Source organism: Gadus chalcogrammus, chromosome 2, assembly GCF_026213295.1.
Source record: "Gadus chalcogrammus isolate NIFS_2021 chromosome 2, NIFS_Gcha_1.0, whole genome shotgun sequence".
In the NCBI taxonomy this organism is placed as follows: domain Eukaryota; kingdom Metazoa; phylum Chordata; class Actinopteri; order Gadiformes; family Gadidae; genus Gadus; species Gadus chalcogrammus.
Window position 1 is genome coordinate 22,012,600 of NC_079413.1, and position 13,665 is coordinate 22,026,264.

The following is a 13,665-nucleotide window of genomic DNA, read 5'->3' on the forward strand; positions in this document are numbered from 1 at the left end:
GGCTCAACTGAATTGAGGACTTGAAACTGTTGGGATGGCTGGACTCAAGGCGCTATGGGTGGCGGTGCTACTACTGGTGGTGCATGGTAAGTACCCCTCTCCTTCCTCCTGGGCTACCTGGACAGCTCACCTGGACATAGACCGGTTCATGGATAGGATTGTTTGTCCTCAGATCACACTTGTGTGGGTATATGTGTGTGTGTGTGTGTGTGTGTGTGTGTGTGTGTGTGTGTGTGTGTGTGTGTGTGTGTGTGTGTGTGTGTGTGTGTGTGTGTGTGAGTGAGTGAGTGAGTGAGTGAGTGAGTGAGTGAGTGAGTGAGTGAGTGAGTGAGTGAGTGAGTGAGTGAGTGAGTGAGTGAGTGTGTGTGTGTGAGAGAGGGTTTACACTCTGAAGAAAGCTCAAAGCTTTGTATTGCAATCGCTGCCTTAATTTATATCTGGTTTTCCTTAGCAGTTTTTCCCAATGGGATTTGGTTTCCTTCGTTAAATTCTTTATTCATTAAGAATGCACACTACAGAAGGACAGAGCTTCTATGCTTTATAAGGGAACTGAACTAACCGCCTTCAAACAAGAAACAAAACTGGCCAAAGCTGTCTACCAGGGTTTTTGCGTTTACCATCTTAAAAAGACGATGTGAACCAAAAAAGATAATCCACATTATGGTGAATAGCACATTCTCCCGGTAATCTGTTTGTGCCATCTTCCGATGCGATGAGGAAGTCATACAGGTGGCTCATGTTTCACTCGGTAGCTTAAGGCCTCTGGTTCTGCCTTGAGTGGTTCCCCACTATTTTGGGGCTGAAGGACGACCACAATCTCCACCAGAAACTCAAGTAACACCAACCAAAAGTTGAGAAAATGATTGTGCAAAATACCACACAAATATTACTAGGATATGATCTATATATTATTCTAATTCTAATTATATATTATATTTTATATTATTGCTAATTTAATCCTTTGACAGTGTGAAATGTATATTCAATTGTAGCAAGAATAATTGATGAATAATTATTAATCAAATCATAGGTAGTAGTAACTATATTGTAAACTAGATCATCATTCAATAAGAATGTACAGACTCACCGGAGACTCTGTCACCTGTGTTAGAGAAACTCTGCATTGCCCTCTATTTAAAGAGAGCAGCTGCCATTGAGTGGGGTTCTTTGACTTGTAAATTGCTTTCACCACTGACTTTGTGTGAACATATTTTCCGTCAATAATCGACCACAATAGTGGGGTGGTGGAGAATCCCTGAATGTTATTTAAAATGCCTTTAGTCTCATTCCCCATGAACCAGACCGACAAAAACCTGTATGCGTCAGATTATGAATGGAGGCGTTGGTGTTGCGGGAAACAAGTCCAACCCTACCCCAGGAACCTTGTTGTGCCAGAAATAACCCCATAGATTTAACCACTTATTGTAGGACATGATTTTGAGATGCACTCTCGTTTCCTGGTATGATGTCACTCTTTTAAAGTGCTCCCTGTTGTAGGACTGGAAGCATGACGTACAGATGTCAAATACAGAATGCCAACAGCATGCCAACATCTGACCACAGATATTAGGACTAAACAGTACCAAATGGGTTGCGTCAGACACCCATTGTGTAGGATACGTCAAACCGAGAAGAACCAACTTCAAGAATTAACTTCACAGAGTGTGCTTGTGAGATAAGAGGTCTTAAATTGACTCACTCAAGTGATGCGTAATGCAGAGTCAAATTGCTGATTGGGTTTTATGCTGGTCAATCAACGAGGTGAAGGTAGGGTTATGGTTAGGTTAAGGGTTAAAAGGGGATTGTGGTTATGATTAGGGCTTAAGGTAGGGTTATGGTTTGGTTTAGGGGTTATGGTTAGGATTAGGGTTTAAGGTAGGGTTATGGTCGGGTTTAGGGGTTAAGGTAAGCTGATGGTTAGGTTTAGTGGGTAGAATTGTTGGTCATGGTCATGGTTATGGTTAGGTACAAATATATTGGTTTACGGTACGGATCAGTGACACTCACAGGAGCAGATTCATTAGCTGTTTTGTTTTTTCGTTGTTCCTACTTCCGTCACGATATGTACATTTCCGTCACAGTAGGAGAAATTCCATGGACCTATCAAAGAGTGTTATTGGCTCTGCAGTGAGCAGCCACTCGATGGTCCGCCTATCAGAGTATGAGCCTGAGATTGGACCGTTGAGCTGTCAACTGATAGGTCCTGCCTGAAATAGCTACGCCCATTTGTTGAACAACATATCTGTTAAAATTTTTTTACCTAGTGAATATATTCAATGACTATTCTATTATAATGTAGCTTAGGATAAATATATATAAAAAATATTATTATTAATGTTATTCGATCAAATGGTAATCAATGGTAACTGGATGTACACAACTATCACATGGCTGTAAACTCGGAAACGTTTGAGTTAATCAGACTGCACTACCTCCCAGGGAACAGACACAGAATTACAACATCGGGACTTTATTTTGACAAAATTGTATTTTATTATTATTATTATAGTTATCATTATATTATATTGTTATTATCATATTATATTTGATTCACTTGTTATACATTTTCCCCCTTTTCTTTTTGCAGAGGTGTCCTCACAGCTAAATGGTAAGAAATTCTAAATAAAAACGCTACTTTTTAATTAATTATAATTTAACTTGACCATTTATTTACATTCCCCGAGAGGCTGCCCTATTTCCTTATCGATGCCCATACATTCTGCTTGAATCAATGTATTTAAAATTGATCAATTTCACGCTAAAAAGATTTTAGTTTGTGTATAGCATGTTATCTTTGCATATACATAGGCATTGTATATTTTCATGGATATCTACCCGTGACTTTATTTGACTCTTTTTGGTATTGTGCAAAGTGTCAGACTTTTTTTAAAAGAGCTACATCAATTAAATGTATTCTGAGTATACTATTAAAAATGAAGTGAGGCAGAGAATGTGGGCTTTGTCTTTAGTCAGGGGCACTGCAGCAGCAGGCGTTCATAGAGGCCATTGCTCCTTCTCTGACACCCTTGAACCTTTTTCAGTATGTGGTCGGGCTCCTCTCAACACCAGGATCGTTGGGGGAGTGGATGCTTCTCCGGGCACCTGGCCCTGGCAGGCCAGTTTGCACACGTCAGGCCCCTTCTGTGGGGGGTCTCTGATCAACAATCTGTGGGTGCTGACCGCTGCCCACTGCTTCACCACGTAACGTCAATCTTCTACATCCGGCAATAGCCAAAACATGTTCCTCATCTCTGGTTCGTCAACAACTCGATGAACATTAATTTCAGACGAACGAGACTAACGGTGACGTTGTTTCCTTTCCGATCAGAACTGACACAACAGGTTTCACGGTCTTCCTGGGCCGTCAGGACCAGGCGGGCAGCAACCCCAACGAGGTGTCCCGGACCATCTCCAGGATTGTCTGTCACCCCGATTACAGTGGGCTCACCAACGACAACGACATCTGCCTGCTGCAGCTCTCCTCGGCTGTCACCTTCACAGACTACATCGCGCCCGTCTGCCTGGCCGCGCCCAACAGCACGTTCAACAGCGGCATCATCAACTGGGTCACTGGCTGGGGCACCACCTCGTTTGGAGGTGGGTCTTCTTCTTCTGGCGTATGTCCCTAGACCTAGTCCTGAGTGTCGAGGTGTCTCTGAGACAAGACACCTCACCCTAACTGGTCCTGACGAGCTGGCTGTCGCCTTGCATGGTTGACACCGCCGACGGTGTGTGAATGCGTGCATGAATGGTTGAATGGTTGACCATATTGTGAAGCGCTCTTAGTGGCCACTGGTTAGAAATTGGTTATATATATGCAGACCATGTACCATTTAACTAGTTAACATGTGTGCCACAGTTTAGAGTGGGGTCTCTGCACTTGCATTGTGCACTGTCAGATCCACTGAGGGGGTCGATACGACCGTAAATCAAGTCGTTTCACACAGCAGGGCCCCAGCATGAGCTGCCTTTTCAAAGTCCCGTTTCATTCCTTCCATTCATAGGTTCAGCCGCGGACATCCTCCAGGAAGTGGACCTGCCCATAGTGGGCAACAGGGAGTGTGACTGCAGCTATGGCATAATCACCAACAACATGATCTGCGCTGGATTGTCGGCTGGAGGGAAGGACTCGTGTCAGGTAACTGTTAAACAGTTAATGTTTTAGGAGGAGCTCCCTAGACTAGATTAGATTCAACAATTTTTGTTCTGGACAACAAAATGCAGTTTAGCATGCCAAAATAATGCATTAGGTGAGGCAGGAGGGATGACATATGCCGCTTTTCCACTGCATGGTACCAGCTCGACACGACTCGACTCGACTCGACTCAGCTCGCCTTTTTTGCGTTTCCACCGCGGAAACATGGTATCTGGTACCTGAAGTGGCTGCTTTTTCTAGTACCGCCTCGCTCTAGGTTCCAAGCGGCTGAGCCGATGCTAAAAGGTGACGTCGGCAGACGGCCGGCCACTGATTGGCCAGAGAGTGTGACAAAGTCACGAGAGCGACATGGCAACCATGCTGGTAACAGCCATAGCAGCGCCGCAGCCAACATATTCCACTTCTTCAACATGCCAGCTAATAATACGAACACGAATACCATCGCATCGATGTTCTCCATTGTTGTTATGTGGGTTCTGTCCATGTGTGGGTTACGTAGGTGTTGTTTGCGTCGCGTACAAAAATACGTCACGGCCCTTTCGCGCAGCCGACCCCGCCCACGTCCCGGAGGTACTATTTGCGGTGGAAAAGGACCCGCGCTGCTACCTTGTCGAGTCGTGTCGAGTCGTGTCGTGTCGAGTCGAGCTACATGTGCGGTGGAAAAGCGGCAATAGTGAGTTATGCCATATAGCGCACGAAAAAGTAATTAGTGCAAAACAAAACGTACCCCACCAATTCAGCATCAGACACCCAAAGCACAACACCAATCATAAAGGACCTGGCAATGACTCTAACTTCATGCAGTTTGAGGTATTTTGCTAACCCATCGTGGCTTTTATCCTCTTCCCCTAAAGGGTGACTCTGGGGGTCCTCTTGTAGGCAAACAGGGTCCGCAGTGGGTCCAGTCGGGAGTGGTGAGCTTTGGTCGAGGATGTGCCTTGCCCAACTTCCCTGGAGTATACGCCAGAGTATCCGAATATCAGGCTTGGATCAACGGTATCATCACCACCAACCAGCCCGGCTTCGTGGACTTCCGATCCGCGGGAATCAACAGCGACGCCACCTTCAACTGTGGCGACCCTCCATCCGGCCCAGTCACCGCCTCACCGACCGCCCCCGCACGTAAGTGGCCTTTTGTCTCCATCTGTGGACAATGAGGGTGTTGGATCCTTTTGTCTCCATCTGTGGACAATGAGGGTGTTGGATCCTCGGTCTTTGTTGACACACGTCGCAGTGGTAACCTAGTGATATGCTAGAGTGTGGAGGTAAAACTATCATTTGGTCATCTATGATGGACTGTTATTCTGACATTATTCTGACTGTTATTCTGACATACCAATGATCAATTCCCCCTAAGCCAGTAATACATATATTTCAGTAACAAAATATACAGAAAAACCAACTAGAATTTACTGGATTACTTCCCTTGACTAAAGCATCGGGTCGCGGCTCGGCTAAAGCTGCAAGGTTTCTATTTCATAAGCATTACAATGTTTGTTGACCTCTTCCATTTCTGCCTTCTTTGGCCCACCCCTGATGGTCCCTGGTTCCAGCGTTGACGTGCGGCAGCGCCCCCATGAACACCCGCGACAGCAGGGGGCTGGTGCAGTCCGCCGGCGTGTGGCCCTGGATCGCTAGCCTGCAGGTCAACGGCACGCACATGTGCGGCGGCACCCTGGTGACTGCGGATGCAGTCCTGAGCGACGCCTCGTGCTTCACCATGTAAGTCTGCTTGTTGTGTCTGTCTTGACGATGTACGACGTGCATTCTGTGTATGTTGCTCTTTGTGTTTTTTTCCGAGCACAACCATGTATCAATCCTTTCTTTCAGTTTTTACAGAATTTTACATTTTACAAAAAGGGGGGAATATTTCACACCTGACAATAATAATCCCTTTGCCCTTGCTATCACTCAATGGTTACAGTCATTCGTCGTCCACACATTTATCAAGCGGTGTACAACTTATTTGCATGAATCAGAGTGTTCAAAAACTCATGTATCAATCCTGAGATATAAAAATAGGTGTGCCGTTGTTGTTGAGGGATAAGCCTATCTGCACCGTGATCCAATTGGATCAGGGTTTCTTTTACATGACGACATCCTGTTTCAAATGGCCGTCGATCCCTCACCCTGGTGGTTTCCCTCCCTTCACTTAGGTACCCCAATGCCTCCTACTGGACGGTTGAGTTGGGCCGCCGGAATCTGAACGGCTCCAACTCCTTCAACATGACCCTGGGGGTGAAATCCATCACCCTCAGCAATCTCACCGGAGACAACATCGCCGTGCTCATGCTGTCCAGTGCACCGAGGCTCTCGGACTACATCCAGCCCATCTGTCTGGACCAGGGGATGGGCAGCTTCCTGAACAACACTGACTGTTGGATGGCAGGCTGGGGCATGGGCCAGGGAGGCGGTGAGGACCCCCATCCACAGCGCAACCCCTTCTAGTGTCAACAAGGCTTTTTGTTACAAAATCGGATCATTGATTGTAGTTCTACTAGTTCTTTGTTTCACTCACTCAGCGTGGCTCTGTATATTGTCCAAACTGTTTGGTTGACCGTGACTTTCTCTGACCTGACCGCAGCCCAAGAAACCCTGCAGGAGTTCAACACCACGGTGGTGGGTTGTAGCAACACGTCATCCAGTGACTACATCTGCACCGAAGCGCTGACTGTGAGACAGGTAAGGAAAGGACAACAGTTCAGAATCCTGTTCATGGCTCACAATCAGTGGCGGTGGGTCAATAGAGGGCGCTAGGGCGCCGCCCCTCCGTGAAGTATTCACTTGAATATATCTGCCAACTATTAATCAACTATTATCAATACGAAATAAATCAACAAAAATACATAGTGTTTATCCTCGTTTAATTGTGTGATATACTTGTCACTGCCAGCAACCATTTAAATGTGTCTGAACGACAATGATTTGGGCTAGGCTAGTTATTGGTCTTTCGAAATAAAGCCTTCCTCCAAGTCAGGGGCGCCGGCCGCGTTGAAGTCAATGTAAGCTCGCTAATTTTTTGCTGTCTATCAAGCAGAGGCAACTTTTGTTATCACCACATGATTGGACAGTTCAGCGAATCAATCAAATAGGTTACCTCCCTCAGCAGCATTTCGCGCAACACAACTACATGTAGAGAAGAGATAGATTGCTAAATAGCAGAGTTGCAAGCACCTTTTCAGTGGAGGAATTGGACTCCCCAAGCAATGTTATACTTAAAAGGAGCACGTAAGTTACATATTAATTAAGTCCTTCGGCCTGTAGCATATGAACTAAATGAAGCAACTGTCCCATATTTCTAACTGCATTTGATGTAGACATTGATTTTCACAAAAAATGGACGCTATAGGACAGTGATCATGATTTTTCTCAATATCAGAATAACAACAATGGGTCAAATAGCAATGGCTGGTTGAATGGCCATAAAGTAGGTCTGTATATGCAGTGTAAGCTTGTCCAGGCCCTGCAAGTCAGGATGTATGCTATGAATCTGAATGAATAGTAGGTAAATAGGTAGTGGCCATCCCCAAAATGCACCGGAATACAGGAAATCAATTCTGCGGGGGGGAGACCCCAGACCCACTGTCTATAACTGTGCCCCACCGACATTTTTGATCACTAGCCGCCACTGCTCACCATGCCAAAATGTATGTTCAAGATTTACATCATAGCCGTTTGCCTTAGCATAATGCCTAAGTCATATTTTAAAGTTCATTGTGTATTTAGCGTAAAAAGTTAGAAGATATAGATATAAGATATAGCCAATGAGGCCCAGTGAATCAGATATCACAATTTGGCCAAAATATGACTTAAATATGGCAATCATGCCCTGATGCTAACGATATGTGAGAATTGCGCATGATTTGTCATTGGTAAGCTACATTCATAGGTTACAGTCGTTTTCAAGCTAGGGGTGGACACATGTTGGTGCTCTGGAGTTAGTTTGGAGGGCTGTGTGTGGCTCGGTGCCGGTGGGGATGACAACGTGTGTTTGGTTTCAGGGTGACGCCGGAGGCCCCCTGATGTGCAAGAGCGGCAACTCTTGGACCCAAGTGGCCGGGCTTCCCAACGTCATGGGCAACAGCAGCATGGTGCGCTCAGAGAGAGCCGCCGACCAGTCCATGTTCACCTCCACAACGCGATTTGCTGGCTTCCTGAGGGAAACTCTGGGGAGCCTGCCGTCCCCCACCAACGTCACCACGACCACCGCCCCCACCACCACCACCGCCCCCACCACCAGTCACGCGTCAGACGCACGCTTCTCCATGTCCTACATCCTCCTCCTCTCCTCCATCTACCTCTACTCTGCGCTGGTCTAGAGGCAGCCTGGCCTGGAAGGGCTCGACTCCGGTTTATTTTCACGTTGTTTGGATCTCATGGAGGGAAGTATGTGATCATGTAAAGAAACGATCACACAGCATCTTGTTTTTCCTTTTGGGGTTTTCATGGACTGCTGGAGTGGGTGGAGTCTCAGCTTACACATGATATATAGTTTGTGTTGATCATATTACGTGGAAAAGATCCTTTTTGTTCTGCATGTGAAGGTGCAGAGTTATAAAATACATATCTCTTTTTGATATGTGCTTCTTATTTTGTTTGGGGTTGAAATTGTCTTTCGTTTAGCTAGCAATTGTTAGGAGAGACTAAAGGTTGGGAAAGTAATTCCACTGGGGGTTTGTCATATGACCTTAATAAGCTGAAAAGTCAATTTAAAAGTTTCATTTAAAAAATAAATTCAGTTAAACAAGTTGATCGTGACAAATGAATACCGCTGTAGAGGTTTTTGAAGTGTGAATGCCCGATATGAGTACTTAATAATACCATTACAGTTGGGAGAACAGTCAATGGGAACCCACTGTTTCAGCAGGAATACAAACACTATGGCTGGGTTGCACCAACATGGATTGATTAATCCTGGTTTAGGGTTAATCTATGGTAAGTAAATCTAGGTTAAAACTGATTCATAATTAATCACAGATGTGTTGCACATTTTAGTTGTAACTCTGGATTAGGTAAACTAGTTTAAACAAGGATTAAAATAGGAATAGTTTGTGTTCAGTGTCTGCCATGATGGATTCCGGCGAAATGTGAACAAATTCAGGATGTAGGTTCAATAAAGATGGACCACAATATATTCACAAGCTCTCTCGTAAACTCGTTGCTTTTTGAATAAATGTAACCGTTGTTAACTTAACTGTTACAGCTGACACTACAGCACTTGATACTTGTAGCAAGCTAGCTTGGCTTGTACATTTTTTAGATATGGCACGACACGTTAAATTAAGATATGATACGTCAAAGGGATCCAACTTTTTGACATTTGAAAAGATGTTGCTCAAGGACTTGATGGAGGAGTTTGGTGTTATTATTGAGGATAAGAGGACTGACAGTATGACGCTCAGTAGCGGCGTGGTAACCGGGAGAGTCGAGAGAATTCCCGGTGGGCTGTTAACGTTTCGGGGCCGACCGCCGGGCTGATTTTGCGAGCTAACTATTGCATATATAAGTTCCTTGCTGTGCCGTCCGGCCAGCCAAAGCTGTGCGCTACTCTCTCTCTCACTGTCTCCCACATACAAACACACGCAAGCACTCACAAACTGTTAGCGTTGCAACCAAGTCGATATTAGTAGAGGGGGAGTAAATGAGTGGCACGACCGTGGTGGGCCTTGAATTGCAGAAAGCTAAATACGTACACAGCTATGACGACGTTGAACTCTGTACGCCATAACAAATAAATGAGAGTAGGCCATGAAGAAGATGAAAATGGGCAGATTTAGAAAAAGTAGCTAGCTAACCATTATTATCAGTATGATTTATCAGTACAAATGCTGTATAATAATAATAATCATACATTTTATTTCATTCGCCTTTCATGTCTCCCAAGGACACTGTGCAGTAAAGGTAAAACAAAATGTTAATAAAATAACATTAGACATCAAACAGAGACAATAAAACAGACACTGAACATTTGTTAAACACAGTATAAAAATCAAACAACTACATAATACATTAAACGGCGGTAAAAGATACATGGGAAGAGGAAATGGAAGGGGGTAGTGCATTGGTCAGCCCAGGTCAAGGTCAGGGTAGGAGGCGTTGGGGTAGGAGGGAAAAGCCAGGGTGAAGAGGTGGGTTTTCAATAGAGGTTTGAAAGTGGACAGGGAAGTGCATTGACACAGTACAAGTGGGAGGGAGCTCCAGGGCCTTGGAGCGGCCACGCTCAATGCCCTGTCACCCGTGGTGCGGAGGTGTGCGGCGGGGGTGGAGAGGAGGTGGGCTTCAGTGGAGCGTAAGGTGCGGGTTGGTCGGTAGGGGGCCCAGGAGGTTCAGAAAGATAGGAAGGTGCAAGATGATGTTGTGCTTTGAAAGCAAGGAGAATGATTTTAAATTGAAAACAGTAACAGGGAGCCAGTGTAGTTGGTGGAGGATGGCAGTGATGCGTTGCCAGGGCCTAGTGCGGGTGAGAACTCTTGCAGCGGAATTTTGTACGTATTGGAGTCTGTTAGGTAACTTTGCTGAGACACCGAAGAGAAGGGCATTGCAGTAGTCTACTCTGGAGGATATGAAGGCGGGGATATGAAGAAGGTGGAATCTATAATGACACCACGGTTTTTATCTTCAGAGGTGGTGGAGGTGAAAATGCCAGGGATGGATAACTGAGAGTGTTTGAGTTTTTTCAACAGTCAATGGTGGTAGCATGTTTGGCAAAAGCCAAATACTTTTTTTTATTTTTGCAGCCAAAGAACTGAGGCAGCCCAGCGATGCTGATGAGATATACATATGCAGAACTATAGGAAAAGATATAATATTTAGCATGGGCGATTTTAGATTCTGACTTTTGGGGGAGCTCAGCCACTAGGAAGCCACAGGGGTAAATTAAGTTTATAAAGGGGGAGGGGATTTTGAATATCGTAGATTTGATTTCCTGCATTCTGCTGCACTCAAGGGCGACCTGATGGAGATCCTGAATTTATTCTGGTGGGGGGGAAATCTGTATATTTATCCATCAATCCAACACATTGTATATTTTTGAACAGTCTGCTGGTTTATTCAGTCAGAAAAGCACAGACCTTTTGTCACAGTTTAACCTTAGTTAAACTCATAATACCAATGAGTATTTCATCCAAGAGAAAAGGATTAAACACATTTTGGCTAGCTCTTAAAGAAGGAATAATTTGTTCATGACTTAACCTTTTTATCTGAGTTATAGACAACATTGTTGTACATTTAGTATTATGTAATATTATATTATCCATGATTTTTCTTTTGTCCTGTCCAAGATTCTGGGACCATTATTTTCTTAGTTATTATGCTGTGACATGTCTAAGCCAATAGATGGCAGTGGGAGCTGAATAATGCAGTTCTGAACCACTATAGCTATGAAAGGAAAAATACATTTTGGATGAAGGAATAATCAAATTGAGGTGAACTGTAATAACAAATTTGAGGTATATTTAATTTCCTTTGGGTAATAAACACTCAAAAATTACCACATTTCTCCCCCTTATTTTGTATTTACACAGTTACTGAAACACATTGGTTTTCAAAGTAATGTAGCTCGAGGGCTATGTTTGTTTTGTTATTAGTTTTGGTATTGTTTATACCACTGCTATTGGTCGCTGATGTGTTCCCATCATGCTTTGCTTGAGGAAGTCAGTAAGTGAGGAGTTAGTGGAGACAGTTAGTTAATGTTAGGGTTAGGGTTAGGGTTAGTAAGGGTTAGGGTTAGGGTTAGGGTTAGAGTAAGGTCTTGGTGTACACTTGGAACAATACAATAAAGTCACTGAAAGAATATCACTCCTCTGCTTTTGACATTCGCCACAGTAAACTATACATGGTAAATATGGAAAATGGATACAAAAAATTTCGAACTATTATTCTATTGACACCGGAAATGTGTATTTTAGCGACCCTGGGACATTTAAAGAGTTTGTGTGTTATTTGTTGCATTGTCAATCAGTGTGGGGGGCGAATCGCCAGGCCAGCTGGGGGCGGGGCTTGGGAGAACAGGTGGGGGGGGGTATGCGTGTCGAAGGGTTCTGTTTCGCAGTAGTGGTGGATTTAATGATTCGTTTACGTGAACCAGTTCGCGTCAGTCAGTTCGCCAAGAGGAGTCGTTCGCGAATCGTTCGTTCGTTCGTTCAGTCAGTCCAGTTTCCGTTCCCGGTAGGGGTGAATCGCATCATGGAATGCACCCATTGCATGGTTCTCAGCTGAGTCAGTCAGACTCAGTGCTACCGTAAACTCGACTGAACAGGTTCAGTCGAGTTTTCTGTGAATCGAATGGTGAATCGAATCATGGAATGTGTTTGTGCACGGTTATGCTGACTCTGAGTCAGTCAGACTCAGACTCTCAAAGGATCTTGGAACTTAAGTCGGTCATTAGCTGCTGACTTTATCCTGAAAGGTGAGTCAATATCGTTAATTTTATATATTAAAAAAATACCCGAGATAAAGGAACAATGTGTCAACCCTAACCCAAAGAATATACAAAGAAAACATGCATTTACCATTTCACTGATATTTAATCGTATTATCGTACGCTCACTAAGCCCCTTAGTGGTTTTTCCCCCAAGAAATCGGTTTATTTTTGTCTTGCATACGATTGTCTGGCTCTCGTGAGTCGTCTCGGTCCCTCTTCACCACTCACACAGTGAGTGAACGAACTGTCAGCGAGTCGTGGGTCCGGGAGGTGTCGAGTCTGAGTCACGAACGAGACAAGCGAGACGAACGAAAGAGAAGAACCAGTTCGGTTCGTTTGTTTAACGATTCGTTCATTCGAACGAATCAGTTCGCGACTGAACCACCTCTAGTTCGCAGTTCTGTGCGTCCTGGTGAACCTGTTGGTGTGTGTGTATTTTGGCTGTTGGTTACGGGTTACATTGACCAGGTTTGTAGCAATGAAGGTACCAAGGTACCAGTACTTAGGATATCCCTTATTTCACAGATGAGGTCATTACAGTATCAACATACATTTTTATAAAACTTGTGATGCAAAAAAATGAAAAAGTGCAACATGTACTAGATAGATAGATAGATAGATAGATAGATAAATACTTTAATAATAGACTAACACTATGAGATACAGACCACTATTTCGGGAGCACTAAACTATGTCGCTTCACTTTCAGGGACCCATACATTTTTATCAAACTTGTGATGCAAAAGAAAATCAACAAGTAGGCTACACCATGTACTAGACTAATACTATGAGTCTAAAAGGTGTTGTACTTGTTGATTAGCTCACGTTGTTCAGGCAAGGAAAACACCTCCAGCTGATAAAATTCTGCCAGCCTTTTTTTTTCCTGAAAATTAGTGTTACCGATTGTGTTTAACCGCCGACTTGTGTGGGTACCAACAGCGCTGGAAGGACGACACCGCTACACAGGACTTGGTCTTTGCTGGTCCTCTTTATTCTCCTGTTTGAATGGCGACACACAAACCGTGTCAACCACCATCAACTGCATTAATGTTCAGACCTCAAGCCTAGATAGATTTATCTCCCTCAA

The 13,665-nt window shown here is 44.3% G+C and overlaps 2 protein-coding genes across 2 annotated transcripts in view; both read left to right on the forward strand.

Annotated features, from left to right (window-relative positions):
• On the forward strand, positions 1-9,994 carry LOC130399623 (transmembrane protease serine 9-like). The gene is made up of 10 exons (XM_056604997.1): positions 1-86; positions 2,588-2,608; positions 3,042-3,201; positions 3,329-3,597; positions 4,005-4,138; positions 5,011-5,278; positions 5,710-5,878; positions 6,313-6,569; positions 6,741-6,838; positions 8,158-9,994. Exons 1-10 carry the CDS (start codon positions 35-37, stop codon positions 8,473-8,475), a joined length of 1,746 nt encoding a protein of 581 aa, XP_056460972.1. The 5' UTR covers positions 1-34; the 3' UTR covers positions 8,476-9,994.
• Positions 9,485-13,665, forward strand: part of LOC130402528 (transmembrane protease serine 9-like) — a 20,294-nt gene continuing 16,113 nt past the window's right edge. The window contains exon 1 of the mRNA XM_056606731.1: positions 9,485-9,596. Coding sequence (XP_056462706.1) covers positions 9,485-9,596 — 112 coding nt within the window. The remainder of the gene's footprint in view (positions 9,597-13,665) is intronic.

Coding starts and splice junctions, on each gene's coding strand:
- LOC130399623 (XM_056604997.1), top strand. CDS start 35: ATGGCTGGACTCAAGGCGCTATGGGTGGCGGTGCTACTACTGGTGGTG. Junction 87..2,587: donor GCTACTACTGGTGGTGCATG/GTAAGTACCCCT, acceptor TTCTTTTTGCAG/AGGTGTCCTCACAGCTAAAT. Junction 6,839..8,157: donor AAGCGCTGACTGTGAGACAG/GTAAGGAAAGGA, acceptor GTTTGGTTTCAG/GGTGACGCCGGAGGCCCCCT.